General features: G+C 49.7%; 1 protein-coding gene across 1 annotated transcript in view; it reads left to right on the forward strand.

Annotated features, from left to right (window-relative positions):
• POLD1 (DNA polymerase delta 1, catalytic subunit) overlaps positions 1 to 26,731 on the forward strand; it is a 181,564-nt gene that overhangs the window by 110,090 nt on the left and 44,743 nt on the right. Inside the window, 6 exon segments of the mRNA XM_075328482.1 lie at positions 379 to 526; positions 5,378 to 5,473; positions 5,562 to 5,699; positions 7,027 to 7,202; positions 26,190 to 26,268; positions 26,271 to 26,344. Of these exon segments, the coding sequence (XP_075184597.1) occupies positions 379 to 526; positions 5,378 to 5,473; positions 5,562 to 5,699; positions 7,027 to 7,202; positions 26,190 to 26,268; positions 26,271 to 26,344 (711 nt within the window).

The following is a 26,731-nucleotide window of genomic DNA, read 5'->3' on the forward strand; positions in this document are numbered from 1 at the left end:
TTGTTTATCAGAGTGGCGGATTGTGACTGATCATAAACAACGGAAATGTGAACCTAGCCTTAGGCTTAAGGCTGGTTTTATACCTCCGGTGTTCACCACCTTATACTTCAATATTCAGACCAGACGTGGGTCTCTTGTCCTGAATTCAGCAGTCTGAGAGGAGGCCTAGTGTGGTTCAGCAGAACCGTCCTCACTCCGGGGTGAATGTCGTAAGATCCAAACCAGCCCAATAGTAAATAATTCCTTTCCATACACCTTTCATTATGATATTAAACATTTTGGCAATATAGATGAGCAGGTTTCCGTTTTAACAAGACATCGGTTCTGACCGTACAAGGTGAGTTATTATTTACTTCTGATCCATTTTTTATATTTTAGGGCAAAAGCAGAACTTAAGAAGGAGACTGATCCCTTTAAACAAAAGGTTCTGGATGGTCGTCAGCTGGCGTTGAAAGTAAGCGCAAACTCCGTCTATGGGTTTACCGGAGCACAAGTTGGAAAACTGCCCTGTCTGGAGATATCACAGGTAAGTCCGGGTACTAATACACAGATTGGAGGCAAAAGCTAGTGCCCAATAGTCATTTCTGATGCATTTCATGTAATCTATATTCAGTTCTATGGGCACATTGTCATTCGGATCCATGAACTCCATGTCGCTATCATTGCTTGCAGGTGGGTGGGGGCCTGAGATCCCCACCAATAGCTCAGGAATACCATGTAGTAAGTATGAAGCTCAGTAATCGAATCCCTTTAAGCTGTCACGTCAGGCTAAAAGTGAATAAATAAAAAATACAAACAAAAATAAATGATAAACAAAATACAAATAAAAGTAAATAAAAAAATGCAAAATAAATAATAAAAAATACAAAAATGAATAATAAATAAATAAAAGTAAATACATCATTAAAAAATATGAAAATACAAATAATAAAAAATGTAAATAAATAATAAAAAAATGCAAATAAACATTAATAAAAATACAAATAAATAAAAATAAATGATACAAAAATACAAATAAAAAAATGCAAATAAATAATAAATACAAAAATGAATAATAAAAAATAAAAATAAATACATCATTAAAAAATATGAAAATACAAATAATAAAAAATGTAGATAAATAATATGCAAATAAACATTAAATAATAAAAATACAAATAAAAGTAAATAATAAAATATAAATAATAAAAAATAGAAATAAATAAAAGTAAATACATATTAAAAAATACAAATAATAAAAAAATACTAATAAAAAATACAAATAAAAAAATATAAATAAATGTAAGTAAATAAATAAATAAAAAATAAATAATAAAAAAATACAAATAAATAAAAATATGTCCTGAACGTGGATAACTCTTTTAAGGACCATTCAGGTCACTGAGTACATGTGTTTGTTTTGCTGCAGAATGAGGCATTTGCTGCAGGGACGGAAGTAACTTGGTGAATAGGGTTAAAGTGAACAAATATTATTCTCGGCAGAATACATCTTTTTTTTTTTTTCCACCGAGTCCTGTAGAACCCCTTTAACGTTTTCCTTGCTGCGCTCGTCTGCCACCTGTTCATTGTCCGCAGTGTAACAGGCAGTGACTGTGTCACCACTCAGTTTAGTCTCCTGGGAATTCCCTCCGTTCCCAGTCCACCGGCTTTATCCTTTATGTCCCTCTGTCAATAGTTTTATTCATTCAAAGTATGGCGGCTTCTCTTGTGAATTTACAAGTCGCTGTCAAATATGCAAATTATACCTGATAAATGCTAGAAACAACAAAAAAAGTGGCCACATATAGGCACCAGGTGGTGATGAACGTGAAGAGAGGAACAAGGTGTAGGCACAGAAGCCCAAGGGCAGGGGACCCATACACTATACCTAGAAGTCGGCCGATCCTGCCAACAGTCTAATGTAGATGGGGTCCTCGCAATATATGAAGTTGGGGGAGAGAAGAATCAGGTTTGTTGAGTTTCAGCTGATGTGGCCTTTGTGGCCCGGTTCTGTACTGGACTTCAACTCAAACTTGAGCCCAAACACCATATAAGTCTATGGGAACCTGAGCAAAACGGGAATTAAAGCAGGACAATTATACTTACTGAGTTTCCACTCGGCTGTCATCTGCTTCAGGATCCTGCCATTAAAGCTTATGAATATTCACTGTTTCTCCCACTCACCCTCTTTGACAGCATCTGTGATTGGTTGCAGTCAGACTGCCGGCGTCTATGATTGGTAGCCATCACACTAGATGTCTGGGTCCCCAGAGTGGAGAGTAAAAAAAAATAAATTGGAAAAAATGAAATAGGGTATACCCAGCGCAGATAAGGCAGGCAGCTGGCGGCTGTAATCCCCAGCTGTGTGCGTTAGCTTTGCTGCGTATCAAAATACAAGGGACACCATACGGTTTTTTTTTTGTTTTTTTTTTTTAAATATTTAAAAAAACAAACAAAATAAAAAACGACGTGGGGCACCTCTCAATTTTGATACCCAGCCAATATAAAGCACACAGCTGTTGACTGATATTCTCAGGCTAGGAAGGCCTATGGTTATTGACCCCCCCCCCAGCCTAAAAATAGCAGCCCGCAGTCGCCCCAGAATTGGCACATCCATTAGATTCTGCTTTCCTTATCCTGGTTACCCTGGAGCTGTCGGATTCGGGGGTAATATAAGGGTTTAATGACAGTTGGGATTTATAAGCAAAAACCACAGCTGTCATCAACCCTGAGGTTAGTAATGTGTAGAGTTCTATAAGACATTTTCCTCCCATACTCCTCCCCCCCCCCCTTTACTAATCGTGCAAGTAAAAGGAAATGCAAAAAACAGAAAAAAATCCTTAAACGCCTTCTTTCTGCAATTTATTAACTCCCAAAACATCCCTTCAGGTCCGACATAATCCACAGACGCGATGTCCCACGACAAACCCAGCTCTGCTACATCCTGAGGTTGCAGTGCGCGGTCACATTAGAAAACATTACTGCGCACTGCGAGCTGCGGAATACACTGAGCTTCAGCTGTGTGCGATGATGTCAGTGAGTTAACTTGAGGTCACAGCTGGTGGTCCCTTTTGAGTTCACCTCTGGTGAGTTTGTAGAGGTTGCCTGAGGTCACAGCTGGGGTATTGTGGAAACCGACAGCGGTGACCTCAGATGAACTCACTGAAGTCATTGCTTTCACAGTTGTGGCTCTGTCAGTGTGTCAGGCCGCAGGTTTTGGTCACGTTTTCTATTGTGACCGAGAACTGAGACCTCAGATGTAGCAGATCGTCGTGGGACCTAGTGTCTGAGGATTACGTCGAACCTGCAGGGGTGTTTTGGGTTGCCATTTCAGTTAGGAAATTGGCAGATGTTTGTGTGTACATGAGATTTCTGGAATCTCATAGACTTTGCTGTTACTGTAAAAGCAGTGTTTTATTAGCATGGATTTGCAAGAAACCAATGAAAAGAAGCAAAAATCACCCTGTGTGAAAATGGCCAACACGATTAGTAATGGAGGGGATTGTCTCATAGACCCCTACCCATTACTAAAATCGGGCTTGATGACAACTATGATTTTTTTTTTTTCTTTTCTTTTAGAAATCCCAGCCATCCCTTATATTACCCCGATTGCCACTGCACCAGGGCAACCAGGATGATCCGGGTAAGCACTGGGATTGGGGCATCTAATGGATGTGCCGATTCTGGGGCAGCTGTAGGCTGCTTTTTTTAGGCTGGTAGGGCCCAATAACCATGAGGCCTCCCCAGTCTGAAAACACCAGCCCCCAGCTGTCTGCTTTATCTTGGCTGGGTATCAAAACTAGTGGGGAAGGACCGCACGCCGTTTTTAATTATTTATTTAATTAATTTAGAAGAAAAGCCATATGGGGTCCCTCATATTTTGATACACTGCCAAGATAACGCACACGGCTGGGGGTTCCAGCCTCCAGCTATCCTTTTTATCTGCGCTGGGAATCTAAATACATGGGACCCTACGCCATTTTTTCCAATCATTTATTTTTACACTCCACTCCGCGGAACCCAGACAGCTTTTGTGATGGCAACCAATCACAGATGCCGGCAGTCTGACTGCAACCAATCACAGAGGGTTTGTGGGGAAAAGCTGTCAATATTTATAAGCTTTAATGAGCGGACCCGGAAGCAATGTAACAGTTGAGTGGAGAGTCCGTAAGTATAATTGTCTGCCTTTAATTCCGGTTTTGCTTCCTTTTGCAGCCCCAAAGCCCTTACGCTTTTAACACCCTATATGCCATAATAATACTACACAGTTTTGTAATATATGATCTCTGTGGTCCGGGATCGGCATACTTTTACAAGACTGTTATGTCCCCAAAACATCCATTCCGGGGCACTGCACCCACATTGATGAAGCCCCCGGTCACGGTGGTGTGGCAGCCCTCGTTTGTATGTAGAGGGACTGCAGTCAGCGTTACAAAATCTGGAAGGCAAAACCAGACATTGAACAAATATCCTTCCGGGGGAAAGGGAGGGAGAGGTTGCAGCAGAGGTCTTTCCACATTTTGAGCCTTTGAGGGGGTTGTGCCGAGGCCGGGCTTATCTGCCCTGTGCATTGACACGATGGCAGGAACTGACCCAATCTTGCTAAATTGTAAACTTCCCGGCTTATAGATAAGGAGTGACCCAGATGATATGTGTATTGTGCGACACCCTGAACACAGAGGACCTTTATAGCCGCTAGTCTGTTTTATCAATGATGCACCCCCTTCACCCCTTTTTGTTTTTTTTTCTGTAATTTGTCCTAACCTTCATTAGGGTTATGGTTCAAATTTTTTACAACAGTAAAGTCTGAGTAGTGAGTTACAATGAGGTTTTCATCTTGAGCTGGTGGTTTCCTACCGTCTTAAGATTTCATCCAGTTCTGCAAAATGTCTACTAAGAAACGCCAACGAGAAGCCACAACTTTCAGCTTTTGAAGGCACTCTATGTGTATACATGAACATTGCCTGGCTGCACATTTGCTGGACCATTGGGCTACCTTTGACCTTCAGACACTTGGTGTCGTAGGAATATTGGCCAATGCCATGATGGCTTCTCAATTTATGGAGGGACTGACATTCGGAGAGCGGCCCGTTCTTCATCGTCCCATTGATGTTATATAGAATAAAACTGCAGGTCAGGGAAGCAAGAGAAATTGTTGACCAAGGTCCTTGGACCAGTCCATGATCATACGACCCTTGAAAAGATGAGGCCACAATGAGTAGGGCAGCCCTACCGTCCAAACATCCATCCACCAATATTTGCTCTCTTTTGCCTACTGGAGTTTTACATGACACTGGAACTGATCCAGTCCACCATGTCAGCCCATCTCCTATTATCTTGGGCGCCCCTGACCTTGCGGTCCCACCAGTGTGAGTTCTTTGATGGTTTCTCTTCGCAGAGCGTCACTGGCTTTGGCCGACAGATGATCGAGAAAACCAAACAGTTGGTGGAATCGAAGTACACGCTTGCCAATGGCTACAAGGCGGACGCCAAGGTAGGGCAGCATTTATTTTCTATCCAGTGCCCGGGTCCAGGGATGCAATCGGACATTATTATAACTGACACCTGTCCTTTCTCTGTAGGTTATTTACGGTGACACCGACTCTGTGATGTGCAAACTTGGAGTTCAGACGGTCTCCGAGGCCATGGAGATAGGAAGAGAAGCTGCAGCCTGGGTGTCCAGCCATTTTACCCCTCCCATAAAGCTGGAGTTTGAAAAGGTTTGTACCCATTATATTGCTGATTATTAATCATCTTCTCCCAACTCGTTGGCATCGTAGGCTTGCAGCTCTCATTATACACCCCTCAAAGTCATGGAATTGTGGAAATCACCTATCTGTAAATGATGAAAAAAATGGAAACAAAATGTTCAAAGTATCTCTGATTTATTACGTCGGGAGTATGAGCCATGTCTAGAAGTCCGGACACTTAAAGCCTCGGCTGCTGTCACTGAGGTCATTAATGGTCAACGGAGGAAGGTTCTACCATGAAATGCACTTAGACAAACCATCAAGATCCTCTGCTGGCAGCTCCTTTGTAACGACATCCAGAAGTTCTTGATGGGAGACAAGTCTGGAGACGCTGTAGCCACAGGAGAAGCAACATGCGGCCTGGTGTGTTGAAAAACGGCTCCTGGGAGAAATGGCCGCTGGTTCCACCACCAAATTAATATAACGCTTAGCTGTTAGGGCACCTGGAATAAAGAATAAAGGGGTTCGGTTACTGTACTCTATGCCACCCCCCAGTAGTTGGACCACTGTGACGTTCCCCCTACCTCTTCATGGCATTTCCCACATGGTCTTCAAACCGATATCCGGATATTATTGTATCCAAGACAAAAGTGGGACCCCTCGGAGTAGAGGAGAGACCTCCATCGCCATCTTACTCTGCAGCACGATGACCTTTGAGAGCAGCGGTTCAAGGTCAACAACGAAGAGGCCTTCACAAAGGAACGTCACACCAGTCCTTAGGAGTGTTCAGATTAAAATGAGAAGAGTCGGCCTACATATGTTTTTTTGTAACCGATCCTCCTGATGTGGTGCCTTTGGCACGTCAGTGGTCTGATTGAGTTCATGGAGGAGTGATCGGTCACGTTCTGGTGGATCACAGCCACATGTATATGGCCTCTCATAGATCCTTTCATAAGGCCGTACTCATATTTGTCCATGTTCTGTCTGCAATATTCACGATCTCGATTGCCTCACACAATCATAGGGACACCGGGACTCCTCTGCGGAAAGGGCAGTAGGGGAAGGGTGACCAGCAAGATACCCCCAGGGAGGATCCATGATGGTGGCGTTCATGCATTGAACCAAGAAATGAAGATTTCAACTGTTATGGAATATAATCCAACTGGAATTCCTGAAAAAAATTTACCCCAGATTTTTCATTTTGCAACCTTCTATAGCGAACTACATGAATTAATGAATATAAATAATAAAATAATTCATATTGTGTTTGCCAATATTGGAGATTGGTTTGGCAGGGAAAATCTTTCCAAATATTCTTCTTACTACTACTAATGCATTTATTTTTTTTATATTCTAGGTATATTTTCCATATCTGTTAATCAACAAGAAGCGATACGCCGGTCTATACTTTTCTTCCAGCGCAGACACCCATGATAAGATGGATTGCAAGGGAATAGAGACTGTACGGCGAGACAACTGCCCCCTAGTGGCCAATCTGATCAACACGTGTCTGCAGAAGATCCTGATTGACAGGTAGGCAAGCATGCATCTCTATATAAAGAGTCTACATACACTCCTAGAAGAGAGTTGTCTACTTTTTGGAGGCTTTTTTTTCTTAAATGTATGTATTTTGGGGCTAAAAATAATTTTTCATTAACATTTTTACACCATTTGTCTTCTATAGCGTCTGTGTTGCACTGTGTATTGCTGGCTACAGCATGAGTTAACTGAGAATGTATCGTCAGTGAGTTGTCACAATGACTATGGGATAGCGGGGAACCAGGCTTCCTAAGCTAGGGGGCCCTATGCTATCCCTAAACTCAGGGATACTCCTGATGGTGGAGAGGCCTGAGTCTCCTTCCTGGCCCTGCTCCTGACCAGTCCTGATCTGATTGCCCCTCCCCTCAGGGAGGGATGGGACGGGAGTGTGTTGAAAACCACACACAAAGACAGACAAGGGAAAACCAAAACTCTATCACACAGCACATACACACAAAGGTACAGACAGTAAGAGCTTCAGGAGTAAAACAAGAGCAGGAAGGAAGTACAAAACGGGGGGCAACTCAACAACTGCACCAAGTAAAAAGCACAACTTTCACCAGAAAGTCTTAGACACCACACCTCACAGACCAACATAGAATAAACTATAGCTGGCATGGGTAGAAGGCTTCAACCAGCATAAATAGGAGGGGAGCAGATGTGATAGGTCTCCCCACATGTGATTAAAGGGCGAAGCAGACTAGCATGGATTAACTCTTGCCAGCCTGCCTATGAATCAGCACACAGCAGTCGACTACCGAGGCTGCCTCTGTTGATCCCATACACCAGAGAAACCATCTGGAGGAGTGTCAGAATCTGCAGAGTCCAATGCCGCCATGACAGTCGGTGAAGTTTGTGCAAAACGCGGTGTGACATGAGCTCATTATAACAGTCAGGGAGTTAGACCTGTTATCTGTCTTTTTTCTAAGCTCCTCTCAGCTGATTGAAGACCACATCAAAGTTGATTGTGGCGGTAAACAAACATCATGTAAAAGCCAAACGTCAGGAGCAGGGCGAGGAAGGAGACTCAGGCGTCTCCACCATCAAGAGTATCACTCAAGTTAGGGATACCATAGGGCCCCCTAGCTATCAATGTCATCAGCATCCCAGCTCACTGACGTATTCTCAGTTAACTCATGCTGTATCCAGCAATACACAGTGCAACACAGACACTATAGAAGACAAACTGCAAATTTTTTAATGAAATCAAATTCCAAAAAGGAATTTTAACTTCAAATATCTGCATTAAAAAGAGCCTTCACATTAGGGTCCATATGTTGTAGATAAGTATGGCAGTGAGACCAGTTACTGTACGATGTCAAGACTATGGGAGTCTATGGCTGTCCGCAGGCTCTTTAATGGGGCGTCCTGCCTAAAAACTGTAACATCTGCTGGCATGTGGACAACCTTTGTCATGAATGGGGAATTTTAACACTTTGCTAATAGACGTTTGCATATACTTTCTGTTTTGTGGTTTCTAAGAACTGTTACAAAATACAGTAACACTTCCCCTTTAAATAAAGAGAAAAACTTGCAATGGCCGGTGCATTGCGTGCTCGGCCTTTTCATTGCTGCGTATTACGACACCGGCCATTGCAGGCTCTGTTCACATTGTGCTGGAGGCGTACGGCTAGGAGGGATGGATGATGCGGACTCATATATACACATTATATGTAGGGTCTGTAGTTCAGAAATTGGGGACATTACTAAGGGTAGGTGCACACTGAGCATTTTTGCTGAATTTTTGGAGCGGAAACTCTCCAAATCCTCCTCCAAAAATGCAAAACTCTTCAAAAACTTAGAGATTCTGCTCCGTTTTCTGCTCCAAAAACTTAGCAAAAAGGCTCCGTGAAATTCAACAGGCATTAGTGTGAGCTGTGGTTGACAGCTATTTTATGTGTATGCAACAGGCCAGGGGGGGAAACCTTTTTTCTTTGGCGCTCCATTGGGAGACCCAGACAATTGGGTGTATAGCTACTGCCTCCGGAGGCCACACAAAGCATTACACTTAAAAGTGTAAGGCCCCTCCCCTTCTGCCTATACACCCCCCGTGGGATCACGGTTCCTCAGTTTTCAAGCTTTGTGCGAAGGAGGTCAGACATCCACGCATAGCTCCACTGTTTAGTCAGCAGCAGCTGCTGACTATGTCGGATGGAAGAAAAGAGGGCCCATACTTGGGCCCCCAGCATGCTCCCTTCTCACCCCACTTTGTGTCGGCGGTGTTTAAGGTTGAGGTACCCATTGCGGGTACAGAGGCTGGAGCCCACATGCTGCTTTCCTTCCCCATCCCCCTTTGGGCTCTGGGTGAAGTGGGATTTACCGGTCTCCAGGCACAGAGACCGTGCTCCGTCCACAGCCCCTGGGGAATCTGCTGGATATGGAGCGGAGTATCGTCAGGGACAGGGCCCTGCTTCACCAAGGTACTCTGTGTCCCCGTACAGACCGCGCACACACTGCAGCATTGCTGGGTGTGTTAGTGCGCCGGGGACAATAGCGCTGCTGCGCTTGTGCCACACTTCCACAGCTTGCTAAGGGAGTTTATGTGTGGGGAACTGCCGTGCCGGCCCCTGCTGGCAGTTTTTACTGCGACGCGGCTGTGACTTGTGGTGCGCCGGGGACTTCCACGCTGGCAGTGCATATTTGTCGGCCGCGCTTTTTACTAGAGTCCCCGGCTTTTGCGGCCTAGTTCCGTTTCGCTCCCGCCCCCAGGCCTGCCAGTCAGGGGAAGGGCGGGACGCTATGCAGAACGTCAGCGCTGAGGGCTGGAATCTGCTTTACATACTCCAGCCCTCACATTGAGCTCAGTGGGAAGCCAGTTTCCCGCACTTTGTCTGAGGCACGCCCACGGTCCGCCCCTCTTCACAGAACGCCGGCAGCCATTCCTGATGTGCAGGCTGAGCTGGAAAGGGGAGACAAGTTCTGGGAGACCCAGGCACGGGATTCTGGCGACTACAACCCGCTTTTAGCGGGCGGTAAGCGGCACCTCCGGTGCTGACCCCACTAGTGACGAAGTGTTCAACTGTATTTTTATGCTTGCATGCTATACATTGCACTAAACGGTCGCTGGTGATTCTTGGCTATATACCCTCCTGGATTACTCTGTGGAGAATACAGCATGTCGTCCGCAAAAAACAGGGGTGCCAAGGCACAGGCTTTTTATGCTGCTTGCACCGCTTGTGAGGCTGTTCTACCGGCAGGTTCCACTGACCCCCATTGTGTGCAGTGTTCGGTCCCTGTGCCCCCTGCTCGGCCGGGCCCTCTGCTGGAGGTGTCCCAGAGAGATCCACCTGTGAATACTGTCCAGGTGACGGGGACAGAGTTTGCAATTTTTGCGGATAGATTATCTGTGACTATGTCTCAGATTCTAGAGACTTTGCAGTCTAGACCAGTAACTCAGACCATGGGCACTGTTGATTCATTGCTCCCTGGCCCCCCTCAGTTGGAACAGCTCCGGGCTCCGGGGGTGTTCCACGCATCCCAGGGTGATGGCTCTGACACGGACGACAGTCCCAGACAGCCTAAGCGAGCTCGCTATGAGCGGCCCTCTACTTCATCACACTGGTCAGGGTCCCAGCAGGAGGACTCTCTGTGTGATGAGGCGGAGGTAGCTGATCAGGATTCTGATCCTGGGGCCGCTCTCAATCTGGATACTCCTGATGGTGACGCCATAGTGAATGATCTTATCGCGTCCATCAATAAAATGTTGGATATTTCTCCCCCAGCTCCTCCTGCGGAGGAGTCAGCTTCACAGCAGGAGAAATTCCATTTCAGGTATCCCAAGCGTAAATTAAGTACTTTTCTGGACCATTCTGACTTTAGAGAGTCAGTCCAGAAACACCACGCTTATCCAGGTAAGCGTTTCTCCAAACGGCTTAAGGATACACGTTATCCCTTTCCTCCTGACGTGGTCAAGAGCTGGACCCAGTGTCCCAAGGTGGATCCCCCTATCTCCAGACTTGCGGCTAGATCCATAGTTGCAGTGGAGGATGGGGCTGCACTTAAAGATGCCACTGACAGACAGATGGAGCTCTGGTTGAAATCCATCTATGAAGCTATCGGCGCGTCGTTTGCTCCTGCATTCGCAGCCGTATGGGCACTCCAAGCTATTTCAGCTGGTCTTGCACAGATTGACACGGTCACACGTACATCTGTTCCGCAGGTGGCATCCTTAACCTCTCAAATGTCTGCATTTGCGTCTTACGCGATTAATGCTGTCCTGGACTCTACGAGCCGTACGGCAGTGGCATCTGCCAACTCCGTGGTTTTACGCAGAGCCTTGTGGTTAAGGGAATGGAAAGCAGATTCTGCTTCCAAGAAATGTTTAACCAGTTTGCCATTTTCTGGTGACCGGCTGTTTGGTGAGCGCTTGGATGAAATCATTAAACAGTCCAAGGGTAAGGATTCATCCTTACCTCAGCCCAGACAAAACAAACCCCAACAGAGGAGGGGACAGTCGGGGTTTCGGTCCTTTCGAGGCTCGGGCAGGTCCCAATTCTCCTCGTCCAAAAGGACTCAAAAAGATCAGAGGAGTTCAGATTCTTGGCGGGCTCAGTCACGCCCAAAAAAGACAGCCGGAAGACCCGCTACCAAGGCGGCTTCCTCATGACTTCCGGTCTCCTCCCTCCGCATCCTCGATCGGTGGCAGGCTCTCCCGCTTTGGCGACATTTGGCTGCCACAGGTCCAAGACCGTTGGGTGCGAGACATTCTGTCTCACGGGTACAGGATAGAGTTCAGTTCTCGTCCTCCAACTCGATTCTTCAGAACGTCTCCGCCTCCCGACCGAGCCGATGCTCTCCTGCAGGCGGTGTGCTCTCTAAAGGCGGAAGGAGTGGTGATCCCTGTTCCTCTTCAAGAGCAAGGTCACGGTTTTTACTCCAATTTGTTTGTGGTACCGAAAAAGGACGGATCCTTCCGTCCCGTTCTGGACCTAAAACTTCTCAACAACCACGTGAGAACCAGACGGTTCCGGATGGAATCCCTCCGATCCGTCATCGCCGCAATGTCTCAAGGAGATTTCCTAGCATCAATAGACATCAAGGATGCTTATCTCCACGTACCGATTGCACCAGAGCATCAGCGTTTTCTACGCTTCGTTATAGGAGACGAACACCTTCAGTTCGTAGCCCTGCCCTTTGGTCTGGCGACAGCCCCACGGGTCTTCACCAAAGTCATGGCAGCTGTAGTTGCAGTCCTACACTCTCAGGGACACTCCGTGATCCCTTACTTAGACGATCTGCTGGTCAAGGCGCCTTCTCAAGAGGCATGCCAACACAGCCTGAACGTGGCGCTGGAGACCCTCCAGGGTTTCGGGTGGATCATCAACTTTTCCAAGTCAAATCTAACCCCGACCCAGTCGATAACATATCTTGGCATGGAGTTTCATACTCTCTCAGCGATAGTGAAGCTTCCGCTGGACAAACAGCGTTCACTACAGACAGGGGTGCAATCTCTCCTTCAGGGTCAGTCGCACCCCTTGAGACGCCTCATGCACTTCCTAGGGAAGATGGTGGCAGCAATAGAGGCAGTCCCTTTCGCGCAGTTTCATCTGCGTCCACTACAATGGGACATTCTCCGCCAATGGGATGGGAGGTCGAAGTCCCTCGACAGCAACGTCTCTCTCTCTCAGGCGGCCAAGGATTCTCTTCGATGGTGGCTACTTCCCACCTCATTGTCGAAAGGGAAATCCTTCCTACCCCCATCTTGGGCGGTAGTGACGACAGATGCGAGTCTGTCAGGGTGGGGAGCAGTCTTTCTCCACCACAGGGCTCAAGGTACGTGGACTCAGCAAGAGTCCACTCTTCAGATCAACGTTCTGGAGATCAGAGCAGTGTATCTTGCCCTACAAGCCTTCCAGCAGTGGCTGGAAGGCAAGCAGATCCGTATTCAGTCGGACAACTCCACAGCGGTGGCATACATCAACCACCAAGGAGGAACTCGCAGTCGGCAAGCCTTCCAGGAAGTCCGGCGGATTCTGACGTGGGTGGAAGACACGGCTTCCACCATATCCGCAGTTCACATCCCAGGCGTGGACAACTGGGAAGCAGACTTCCTCAGTCGCCAGGGTATGGACGCAGGGGAATGGTCTCTTCACCCGGACGTGTTTCAGGAGATCTGTCGCCGCTGGGGGATGCCGGACGTCGACCTAATGGCGTCTCGGCACAACAACAAGGTCCCAGTTTTCATGGCACGGTCTCACGATCACCGAGCTCTGGCGGCAGACGCCTTAGTTCAAGATTGGTCGCAGTTCCAGCTTCCTTATGTGTTTCCACCTCTGGCTCTGTTGCCCAGAGTGCTGCGCAAGATCAGGTCCGACTGCCGCCGCGCCATCCTCGTCGCTCCAGACTGGCCAAGGAGGTCGTGGTACCCGGATCTGTGGCACCTCGCGGTAGGCCAACCGTGGGCACTACCAGACCGATCAGACTTGCTGTCTCAAGGGCCGTTTTTCCATCAGAATTCTGCGGCCCTGAACCTGACTGTGTGGCCATTGAGTCCTGGATCCTAGCGGGTTCAGGATTGTCTCAAGAGGTCATTGCCACCATGAGACAGGCCAGAAAACCTACCTCCGCCAAGAAATACCACAGGACGTGGAAAATATTCTTGTCTTGGTGCTCTGCTCAGGGAGTCTCTCCCTGGCCATTTAGATTGCCTACTTTTCTTTCCTTCCTGCAATCCGGGTTGGAAAAAGGTTTGTCGCTCAGCTCCCTCAAGGGGCAAGTCTCTGCGCTATCGGTATTTTTTCAGAAGCGCCTAGCACGACTTCCTCAGGTACGCACGTTCCTGCAAGGGGTCTGTCATATCGTCCCTCCTTACAAGCGGCCGTTAGAGCCCTGGGATCTGAACAGGGTTCTAATTGCTCTCCAGAAGCCGCCTTTCGAGCCTATGAGGGATGTTTCCCTTTCTCGCCTTTCACAGAAAGTGGCCTTTCTAGTAGCGGTCACGTCTCTTCGACGAGTGTCCGAGCTAGCAGCGCTGTCATGCAAATCTCCCTTCCTGGTGATTCACCAGGACAAGGTGGTTTTGCGCCCTATTCCGGAGTTTCTCCCTAAGGTGGTATCCCCGTTTCATCTTAATCAGGATATCTCCTTGCCTTCCTTGTGCCCTCGTCCAGTTCATCAATGTGAAAAGGATTTGCATTTGTTGGATCTCGTGAGAGCGCTCAGGATCTACATTTCCCGCACGGCGCCCCTGCGCCGCTCGGATGCACTCTTTGTCCTTGTCGCTGGCCAGCGTAAAGGGTCGCAGGCTTCCAAGTCAACCTTGGCTCGGTGGATCAAGGAACCAATTCTTGAAGCCTACCGTTCTGCTGGGCTTCCGGTTCCCTCAGGGCTGAAGGCCCATTCTACCAGAGCCGTGGGTGCGTCCTGGGCATTACGACACCAGGCTACGGCTCAGCAGGTGTGCCAGGCGGCTACATGGTCGAGTCTGCACACTTTTACCAAACACTATCAAGTGCATACCTACGCTTCGGCGGACGCCAGCCTAGGTAGACAAGTCCTTCAGGCGGCGACTGCCCACCTGTAGGGTAGGGCTGTTTTTACGGTCCTATCACGAGGGGTTATTATACCCACCCAGGGACTGCTTTTGGACGTCCCAATTGTCTGGGTCTCCCAATGGAGCGCCAAAGAAGAAGGGAATTTTGTTTACTTACCGTAAATTCCTTTTCTTCTAGCTCCAATTGGGAGACCCAGCACCCGCCCTGTTTGCTTAGGGATTTTTGTTTTTTCGGGTACACATGTTGTTCATGTTGAATGGTTTCGGTTCTCCGATGTTCCTTCGGATCGAATTTGTTCTTAAACCAGTTATTGGCTTTCCTCCTTCTTGCTTTGGCACTAAAACTGAGGAACCGTGATCCCACGGGGGGTGTATAGGCAGAAGGGGAGGGGCCTTACACTTTTAAGTGTAATGCTTTGTGTGGCCTCCGGAGGCAGTAGCTATACACCCAATTGTCTGGGTCTCCCAATTGGAGCTAGAAGAAAAGGAATTTACGGTAAGTAAACAAAATTCCCTTCTTTATGCCAAGGACCATTTTTACATTTCTACCATCATACTGGGGCCTCTTAAAATTATCAACTTGAAAATGACCTTAATATATTTGGGAAAACCAATCAATTAACTCACCCGTACTGTGGTGGCTGGAGCGGCTTCTTTTTGATCCTGCTGTGATGTTAGTTGATATTGATGATGTTGCTTGTCATAACTGCTTTTCCAGGTTTGTGTCGGTCTGGAGCGCAGCCAACTCTTTGTGATTAGTAAGTTTTGTAAATCAAATACATCATGTAGCAGACTGTGGGACTGCTGTATGTACATCACATAGGAGACATGGGTGCTGCAGTATATACTTTACAGGAGACGCTGGGGACATATACTTCACAGGAGGGGCTAGGGGCACGTACATCACAGGAGGGGCTGGGGGCATATACATCATAGGAGGGTCTGGGGGCATATACATCACAGGAGAGGCTACGGCATATGTACATCAAAGGATGGGCTGCGAGCATATATACATCAAAGGAAAGACTGGGGGCATATATATATATATCAGAGGAGGGGCTTGGGGAATATACATTACAGGAGGGGCTGGGGGCATATATGCATCAAAAGAGGTGCTGGGGGCATATACATCATAGGAGGGGCCGGGGGCATATTTACCTCAAAAGAGGGGCCGGGGGCATATTTACATCAAAAGAGGGGCTGGGGCCATATTTACATCAAAGGAGGGGCCGTGGCCATATATACATCAAAAGAGGGCTTGGGACCATATATACTTCACAGAAGGGGCTGGGGGCACATATATATATAATATACACGTCAGAGTAGGGTCTGGGGCATATACGTAACAGTAGGGTCTGGGACATATACGTCACAGTAGGGTCTGGGGCATATACGTCATAGGAGGGGCTGGGGCATATATCTGTCACAGGAGTGGCTGGGGCATATATACGTCACAGGAGGGGCTGGGGCATATATATGTCACAGGAGGGGCTGGAAGCATATATACGTCACGAGGGGTTGGGGCATATACATTACAGGAGAGGGCTGAGGCATAAACATCACTGGGTAGGCTGGGGGATCACTGGATGGTATATACATCGCTGGGGGGGCATATTCATGGCTGTGGGGCACAGACATCGCTGGGGGCGCACAAACAGCACTGTAGGGTATATACATCATTGGCTACCACTGGAGCACTGTGGTCCCTGGGAATCTGCCCAGGGGGCCACAGAAAAGGAGGTTCTCTACCCCTGCCATAAGCTATAGTACCACTTTGTTATGCCACAAAACTTTCCCCATTTGCCTTTGTGTATGTCTCATGTTGATATATCAGTGACACAATCGGATATACAGATGGTGAACTCTATGGGTACGAGTTTGTCTGAAATGACATTTTCTGGGCACGTTACAAATCGTAAAGTTAAAAAAGAGAATTTTGTTTACTTACCGTAAATTCTTTTTCTTATAGTTCCGACATGGGAGACCCAGACCATGGGGTGTATAGCTAGCGACCTCCGGAGGACACACAAAGCACTACACTCAAACGTGTAGCTCCTCCCTCCGGGCTATATACACCCCCTGGATGACAATCTACCCAGTTCAGTGCAAAAGCTGAAGGAGGACATCCACCCATAAGTAGAGATAGAGTAAAACTCGGCAAAACCAGAACTCTGTCTACTAACAACAGCCGTGAAGCACACGGAACAAAAACTGCCAACAGGCAACAGGGAGGGAGCTGGGTCTCCCATGTCGGAACTATAAGAAAAAGAATTTACGGTAAGTAAACAAAATTCTCTTTTTCTTTATCGTTCCTTATGGGAGACCCAGACCATGGGACGTTCCAAAGCAGTCCATGGGTGGGAAATAAACTAAACTGAGAAGTAGGCAAAACCTAACTTCACAAATGGGCGACAGCCGCCTGAAGGATGAGTCTGCCCAAGCTCGCATCTGCCGAAGCATGAGCATGCACTTGGTAGTGCTTAGAAAAAGTGTGCAGACTGGACCAAGTGGCAGCCTGACACACCTGCTGAGCCGTAGCCTGGTGCCTGAAAGCCCAGGAGGCACCGACAGCTCTGGTCGAGTGCGCCTTAATCCCCGACGGGGGAGGCACCTGAGAAGACTGGTAGGCATCGGATATGGCCGACCTAATCCAACGAGCTAGGGTCGGTTTAGAAGCCGAAAGGCCCTTGCGCTGACCCGTGGTTAGCACGAAAAGTGAGGTGCACCGCCGAAACACGGCGGTGCGAGACACATAGATGCGGAGCGCCCGCACCAAATCCAAGGTGTGCAACGCCTTCTCAAAGCGATGCACAGGGGCCGGACAAAGAGAGGGCAATGAAATGTCCTGGTTAAGGTGGAAGGAAGACACCACCTTAGGAAGAAAGTCCGGAGTCGGACGAAGAACCACCTTGTCTTGGTGAAACACCAAAAAAGGGGATTCCGAAGAAAGCGCAGCCAAATCGGAAACTCTCCTGAGAGAAGTTATGGCTACTAGAAAGACGACTTTCTGTGAAAGTCTGGACAAAGGAACCTCCCTGAGAGGCTCAAAAGGGGGTTTCTGTAAGGCCGTGAGGACCAAATTAAGGTCCCAGGGATCCAAGGGTCGTCGGTAAGGAGGAATGATGTGAGATGCGCCCTGCATGAAGGTGCGCACCTGAGCCAGTCGAGCGATACGCCGCTGGAACAATACCGACAAAGCCGACACCTGTCCCTTAAGGGAATTGAGGGACAGACCCAAGTGTAGACCTGACTGTAGAAAAGACAGGATGGTCGGCAAGGCGAACGGCCAAGGAGCATGGCCGGAAGAGCGGCACCAGGACAGGAAAAGTTTCCAAGTCCTATGATAAATCCTAGCCGAGGAAGACTTCCGAGCCTGAGTCATGGTGGAGATGACCTCAGAGGGAATGCCTGAAGCCGTCAGGATCCAGGACTCAAGAGCCACGCCGTCAATCTGAGAGCCGCAGAATTCTGGCGGAAGAACGGACCTTGAGAGAGAAGGTCTGGGCGGTCCGGGAGATGCCACGGGATCTCTACGGACAGGCGGAGCAAGTCTGGGTACCAGGCTCGCCTGGGCCAGTCCGGAGCAATGAGTATGACTCGACGGCCCTCCATTCGGATCTTGCGCAGAACCCTGGGCAAGAGCGCTAGAGGGGGAAACACATAGGCCAGACTGAACTGAGACCAATCCTGAACCAGTGCGTCTGCTGCGAAGGCTTGAGGATCGTGGGAGCGAGCCACGTAAACCGGAACCTTGTGGTTGTGCCGGGAAGCCATTAGATCTACTTCCGGAGTGCCCCACTTGCGGCAGATTGATCTGAACACTGACGGATGCAGGGCCCACTCGCCGCCGTCCACGGTTTGACGGCTGAGATAATCGGCCTCCCAGTTTTCCACGCCTGGGATGTGGACTGCGGATATGGTGGACTTTGAGTCCTCCGTCCACTGGAGGATTCGTTGAACCTCCAACATCGCCAGGCGGCTGTGAGTTCCGCCCTGGTGATTGATGTAGGCAACCGCTGTCGCGTTGTCCGACTGAACCCGAATGTGCTTGCCCGCCAGTAGGTGGTGAAAGTCTAGAAGAGCTAGAAACACAGCTCTGATCTCCAGCACATTGATCGGGAGGGCTGATTCGGACGGAGTCCAAGTGCCCTGTGCTCGGTGATGGAGAAACACCGCTCCCCAACCGGAGAGACTGGCATCCGTGGTGAGAATCACCCAGGACGGAGTCAGGAAGGACCGCCCCTGTGACAGGGAGAGGGGCTGAAGCCACCACTGAAGGGAGTTCCTGGCCTGTGATGACAGAGCCACTAGCCTGTCCAAAGAAGAGATCCGCTTGTCCCAACAGCGGAGAATGTCCAGCTGCAAGGGACGCAGATGGAACTGGGCAAAGGGAACCGCTTCCATGGACGCCACCATCTGACCCAGCACCTGCATGAGGCGTCTGAGGGAATGACGGCGGTGCCTCAGCAGAGAGCGCACCGCCAGACGAAGGGACTGCTGTTTGACTAAGGGCAACTTGACAAGTGCCGGCAGAGTCTCGAATTGCATCCCTAGGTACAAGAGTACCTGGGTCGGGGTCAGAGTCGACTTGGGGAGGTTGACAAGCCACCCGAACTGAATTAGCGTGGCGACAGTGAGAGAGACACTCCGTTGGCAGTCTACACTGGATGAGGCCTTGACTAGAAGGTCGTCCAGGTAAGGAATCACTGCCAATCCCTGGAGGTGCAGGACAGCAACCACTGCTGCCATGACCTTGGTGAACACTCGGGGGGCCGTGGCTAAGCCAAAGGGAAGAGCCACGAACTGGAAATGTTCCTCTCCGATCGCAAAGCGTAGCCAACGCTGGTGTGAAACCGCAATAGGCACATGCAGATAGGCATCTCTGATGTCGATGGATGCGAGAAAATCTCCCTGGGTCATTGAGGCAATGACCGATCTTAGAGATTCCATGCGAAAGTGCCGCACCTGAACATGCTTGTTGAGAAGCTTGAGATCCAGGATGGGCCGGGAGGAACCGTCCTTTTTGGGAACTAGAAAGAGGTTTGAGTAGAAACCTCTGAACCGTTCCCGGGCGGGGACCGGAACAATTACACCGTTGGTCTGCAGGGATGCCACGGCCTGAGCGAAGGCGGCGGCTTTGGAGCAGGGGGGGGTGGACAGAAAAAATCTGTTTGGCGGGCTGGAAGAAAAAGGTATCCTGTAGCCGTGGGTGATGATATCCCGCACCCACTGATCGGAGACGTGTTGCAACCACACGTCGCCAAAGTGGGAGAGCCTGCCCCCGACCAAGGACGTTGCTGGCGCGGCCAGATAGTCACGAGGAGGCTGCCTTGGTGGCAGCGGCTCCTCCGGTCTTTTGAGGACGCGGCTTTGCGCGCCAGTTGGATTTACGATCCTTGGCGGTAGTGGACGAGACCGTGGGCTTAGAGGATGACCAGTTAGAGGAACGAAAGGAACGAAACCTCGATTGGTTCCTGCCCTGGGTAGGTTTCTTGGGTTTAGCTTGTGGCAAGGAAGTACTCTTTCCGCCAGTAGCCTCCTTAATTATGTCATCCAGCTGTTCCCCAAACAGCCGTGACCCAGTAAAAGGGAGACTCGCAAGGTACTTCTTAGAGGAAGCGTCCGCTTTCCACTCTCGAAGCCACAAGATCCTGCGGATCGCGAGGGAATTAGCGGAGGCCACTGCCGTGCGGTGAGAAGCTTCCAGGACGGCAGACATGGCGTAGGATGCAAAAGCTGAAGCTCGGGCGGTTAAAGCATCCATCTCAGGAATAGAGTCTCTGGAGAGGGAATGAATCTCCGCCAGAGAGGCAGAGATAGCCTTAAGAGCCCACACCGCCGCAAAAGACGGAGAGAAGGAGGCTCCTGCCGCCTCAAATACAGACTTGGCCAGAAGGTCAACCTGGCGGTCAGTGGGATCCTTAAGAGAAGTGCCGTCGGCCACCGCAACTACTGTGCGGGATGAGATTCTGGACACTGGAGGGTCTACCTTTGGGGACTGGGCCCAGTCCTTAACCACCTCCGGTGGAAACGGGAAACTGTCATCTGAACTACGTTTCGGAAAACGTTTGTCAGGACAGGCCCTTGGCTTGTTAACAGTGGTTTGAAAGCTGGAGTGGTTAAAAAACATACTCCTAGGCTTCTTAGGAGAGGTAAACTGGTGTACCTCCACCAGAGAGGGTTGATCCTCTGACTCCTGTGGGTTAAGGTTCAGTACGGAGTTAATGGACGCAATCAAGTCACTAACGTCCGCATCGCCCTCAGACAAGTCAATGGGGTACATAGAGGCAGAGTCTGAGCCCACAGTAAATGAATCATCCTCGCCCTGCACCTCGGCTTGTGAATCAGAGCCGTGGGACGAGGAAGGAGGAGGGTCCGTGCGTCTCCGTTTGGGGGGACGGGGTCCAAGGACATGCTCTGAGGGCTCTGCAGAGCTCTGAGCAGCAGAGACACCCTGAGAGGGGGGCTGAGAGGGAGGCTGATGCATAGACAGCAGCGTCTGAGACAGCTGCCCCATGGAATCGGCAAACGACTTGGAAAGAGCCTGTGTAAAGGATGCTACCCAAGCCGGGGGTTCAGCCACCGGGACCGAAGCAGCCGGAGGGACCCCTGCGGAGGCTCCAGGCTGAGACACAACCATATTAGCACAGTTATCACAATGTGGGTACGTGCTAGGCTCTGGCAGAATTAGCTTGCAAGCAGTGCATATAGCATACATGTTTGCAGCCTTGCTCCTAGTGACAGACATGCTGCTGTGGAGGAAGCTCTGCAGCCAAAACACACTCCTGTAGAAAGCCTGAGTGTATAAAAATCCACAACCATAGGTTGTGGCTTACCAGCCCTGTTCTCTGTGTGTCCTCTGGATTTCACCGCTCCCCTGTAAAGTGACAGCTTCCAAAAAGTATGCAGCAGTAGCATCCAGCGCTTCTCAGTGATAAAAACGCTGAGAAAATGGCGGTGGGAGAAGGAGGGGGGCGTGTATAAGCCCAGGAGCGGGAAAAAACAGAGGCCAGAGAGACACAGGGGGGTAGACAGAGGAGGGGACATCCCCCCAGAGGGGAGTGCCCTCCGCTCTGCTGGCCGGGCGGTGGGCGTCGCTGTATGCAAAACATACAGAAGAAGCCAAAAACGAAACTAGGCCCAAACTGAAGCCGGGGCCTAGATTTTAAAGTGCGGCCGACGAGCAGGCACCGTCGGCGCGGTTCTCATGGGAAATTCCCAGAACCGGCCGAAATTAACAGTAACGCTAAAGCACATACTGCCCCCATAATAAAAGTACCCGGGACCCCTGAAAAAACGTCTCAATACTTAGCTTTGAGACGCAGGGCCATGTCCCTGAATGGGGGTTAACGCTCCTTCCAGCAGGGACCAGACAGGGCTGTGGATGGAGCCGGCCTCCTGCAAGCAGAGAGGACCGTGGAGGCTCCCACTTCAAACAGAGCCTCGACAGAGGATGCGAAGGAGCTCGGCATGTAAAGGCTCCAGCCTTATTAAAATCAACCTTAACAGCACCCCGCAGAGTGGAGCGTGAAGGGACATGCCGGGAGTCCAGACTGGACCCGCTTTTCTTCCAAATCTTTAAAACATTAAAATAAAATTGAAAAAATATGAGGAAATAAAAGTGTGTGTGATCCTCCTGGAACACAAAGCGTTGAACTGGGTAGATTGTCATCCAGGGGGTGTATATAGCCCGGAGGGAGGAGCTACACGTTTGAGTGTAGTGCTTTGTGTGTCCTCCGGAGGTCGCTAGCTATACACCCCATGGTCTGGGTCTCCCATAAGGAACGATAAAGAAAGGGCTGCCGAGCGCTGCTCTCAACATTTTCCCCATAGAGGCTGTATGGAGTAGCGTACGGGCATCTGACTTGTCGTTTCATTTTGTAATGGGTATAAAAGTGCCCCTCTCTGCTGATGAGTGCGGGTACCAGCACTCAGATTCCCTCAGATCAGTAAGCTGTCACCGGACAACCCCTTTAACTCTAATACTTCCAGGCCTGTAAGATACATTTGCTGCCCTTGGTCTGTATGAAAGCTCACTATGCACCACAATCCTACATTCATCTGTTACTTCACCCCTCTACTATGGGGCAATTAGCTTGAAATAACAGATACCACATAGGGTAACTCATACCACATAGAGCAGGGGTGGGGAACCTCCGGCCCGCGGGCCGTATACGGCCCGTGACGACTTTTTATGCGGCCCCCGGGCACATTCCCGGGGACCATTGTGCTTTGGTGGCAGCCGCGCTTTTCCCGGCTGCCGGCCCTTTAAATCCCACAGCCTGATGCCCTGTGGGTAGATGCTAGAATGTACGGGCTCTCTCCAGATCCTGACTTCCAGGACCTGACTGCAGCCCATACATTCTAGGCTTATCCCCGGCCTGTGTGCTCTGGTGGGCGGGTAAGCAGCAAGCTGCGATAAAGTCACACAGAACACAGAAGAGCTGCAGCAGGTTTACCAGCCTCCCGAAACTGTGCTGTGTGTGTGTGTGACTCTCCCTCCCCCTCACTGCGAGTACTCAACCCATCGCTGCCCCCCCCCCCCGCTCAGTGCTGTGTACACCCTCGTACTGTGTGTACCCCCCAATGCTGTATGTACCCCCCAATGCTGTGTGTACCCCCTCGTGCTGTGTACCCCCTCGTGCTGTGTACCCCCTCGTGCTGTATGTACCCCCCAATGCTGTGTGTACCCCCTTGTGCTGTATGTACCCCCTAGTGCAGTGTGTACCCCCTAGTACAGTGTGTACCCCTAGTACAGTGAGTACCCCCTAATGCTGTGTGTACCCCCTAATGCTGTGTGTACCCCTTAATGCTGTGTGTACCCCCTCATGCTGTGTACCCCCTCGTGCTGTGTACCCCCTCGTGCTGTGTACCCCCTCGTGCTGTGTGTACCCCCTCGTGCTGTGTGTACCCCCTCGTGCTGTGTGTACCCCCTCATGCTGTGTACCTCCTAGTACAGTGTGTACCCCCAGTGCTGTGTACCCCCAGGTGCTGTGTGTACCCCCTAGTGCTGTGTACACCCCAGTGCTGTGTGTACCCCCTCGTGCTATGTGCCCCCTAGTGCAGTGTGTACCACCTAGTGCAGCGAGTACCCCCTAGTACAGTGAGTACCCCCTAATGCTGTGTGTACCCCTTAATGCTGTGTGTACCCCGTAATGCTGTGTACCCCTTAATGCTGTGTGTACCCCCTCGTGCTGTGTACCCCCTCGTGCTGTGTACCCCCTCGTGCTGTGTACCCCCTCGTGCTGTGTACCCCCTCGTGCTGTGTACCCCCTCGTGCTGTGTGTACCCACCTCATGCTGTGTACCTCCTAGTACAGTGTGTACCCCCCAGTGCTGTGTACCCCCAGGTGCTGTGTGTACCCCCTAGTGCTGTGTGTACCCCCTAATGCTGTGTACACCCCAGTGCTGTGTACCCCTTCAGCGCGGTGTAACCCCTCACTGCTGTCCGTGCTCCCCCTAGTGCTGTCTGTACCCCCTGGGTGATGTCTATGCCCCCCCACCAGTGCTGTCCGCACCACCTAATGCTGTCCATGCTGCCACCAGTGCTGTCCATGCCACGGTGAGTGCTGCCTGTGCCCCCCATATGCTGTCCATGCTCCCCAGTGCTGTGTGCCACCCCTCAGTGCTCTTAACTCGCTACTGCTGTCTGTACCCTCCCACTGCTTTCTATGCTCCCCAGTCCGTGCTCTCCTATTGATGTCTATGTTCCCCCAGACCTGTCTGTCTCCCTAATGCTGCCACCCAGTGCAGTGCGTGCTGCCACCCAGTGCAGTGCGTGCTGCCACCCAGTGCAGTGCGTGCTGCACCCAGTGCAGTGCGTGCTGCCACCCAGTGCAGTGCGTGCTGCCACCCAGTGCTGTGCGTGTCCCCAGTCATGTCTGTGCCACCGCCAGGCTGTCCATGCCCCCTACTGATGTATATGCCCCAGCACCTCCTGTGATGTATATGCCCCAGCTCCTCCTGTGATGTATATGCCCCAGCCCCTCCCTGTGATGTATATGCCCCAGCCCCTCCTGTGATGTATATGCCCCAGCCCCTTCTGTGATGTATATGCCTCAGCCCCTCCTGTGATGTATATGCCCCAGCCCCTCCTGTGATGTATATGCCCCAGCCCCCTCCTGTGATGTATATGCCCCAGCCCCTCCTGTGATGTGTACTCCCAGTGTCTCCTGTAATTTATGCGCCCTGGCCCCTCCTGTAATGTGTATTACCCCAGCATCTCCAGACAGAGACAAACCTGGAAAAGCAGCTGTGAGAAACAAGATGATCAATATCACCGAACATTACAATCGCACCAAAGAGAAGCAGCTCCGGCCACCACAATAGGGGTGAGTTAATCGTTTGACCAAATATAGCAGGGTTATTTTTCAGGTTGATAATGTTGTGCGGCCCCAAAGGTTAGTAGGAAATTCCAAATGGCCCCCGGCAAGGTTCCCCACCCCTGACATAGAGTAACACATACCACATAGGGTTTGTCAGTAGTTTCTACCTATAGTGACACATAACTTTGCATAGGAGCTGTGTACAAAAAAAGGTAGGATATTTATAATCAAGACTAATCACAAACTTGCGTAATACTTTATTTTTGATGTTTTGTTGTGATAAAATTGGTTTCAAAAGTATACATGCTGTTTAAGTATATAGGCAAGAATAAAAAAAAGGAACTTTTATTTATGCAAGAGCTACACGACGACATATCACACCATCAAATTGCTACATCACAATGATTTCCCGTGTTGTTGTATTGTGACCTCCTTCGACTGCAACACAGAGTCACAAATGTTTTCAAATGTGTTTGATTTTTTTGCACACATTTCATTTGCCATAGGCATCAAGAAGCACACATTTTGGTTGCCACAGGCATCACTTTCCTGTTCTATTGTATTGTGACCTCCTTCGACTGCAACACAGAGACACAAATGTTTTCAAATGTGTTTGATTTTTCTTTTTGCAGACATTTAATTTGCCATAGGCATCAAGAAGCACACATTTCGGTTGCCATAGGCATCAAGAAGCATACATTTAATTTGCCACAGGCATCACTTTCCTGTGCTGTTGTATTGTGACCTTTTTCGACTGCAACTCAAATGTGTTTTCAAATGTGTATTTGATTTTTTGCACACATTTCATTTGCCATAGGCATCAAGAAGAAGTATAGTATACATTTCATTTGCCATAAGCATCACAAAAAAAGTTTCATGCAACTGCCATCTCGGCCGTCTCTCCCATACACAGGAACGTTCGTTCTGCTGAACACTTCTGTGTTCTTTATGAGAAAGCCATTGCCAGACACATGATAGCAACAGCTTAACTCCAGGGGAACAAAGCAGTCGAGAGTCCAAAATTGTGCCAGATTAAGATCCACTTCGACGGTGCCCTCGTTAGAGTGATGGCGAGCACATCGATATTGGCAAGTGTGGCTGACATTAATCTTTACAAGTATTTTAGTTGCTTTCTGATGTTATTTTTATATCTTAAAACTTGCAGAGATCCAATGGGAGCTGTAGATCACGCCAAGGACGTGATCTCAGATTTGCTCTGCAATCGTATAGACATCTCACAACTGGTGTGATCACCAAGGAGCTGACACGTACTGCCGATGAGTACGCCGGAAAACAGGCTCACGTGGAGCTGGCGGAGAGGTAAGACACCACATGGGGAGGGGGGTGTCTTACATCGTTGGAGCTGGCGGAGAGGTAAGAGACCACACGGGGAGGGTCTTATATCGCTGGAGCTGGCAGAGAAAGTAGACACCACACTGGAGGGGGGGGGGTTTATATTGTTGGAGCTGGTGTAGAGGTAACACACCACACAGGGAGGGGGGGAGGGTCTTATATCGTTGAGCTGGCGGAGAGGTAAGACACCACACGGGGAGGGGGACGTTATATCGTTAGAGCTGCGCGGGGAGGTAAAACATCACATGGGGGGGGTGGAGGGTCTTATATTGTTGGAGCTGGCGGAGAGGTAAGACACTACACTGGGAGGGGGTGTGTCTTATATCGTTGGTGCTGGCGGAGAGTAAAACAACA

Source organism: Anomaloglossus baeobatrachus, chromosome 11 (assembly GCF_048569485.1).
Source record: "Anomaloglossus baeobatrachus isolate aAnoBae1 chromosome 11, aAnoBae1.hap1, whole genome shotgun sequence".
In the NCBI taxonomy this organism is placed as follows: Eukaryota; Metazoa; Chordata; class Amphibia; order Anura; family Aromobatidae; genus Anomaloglossus; species Anomaloglossus baeobatrachus.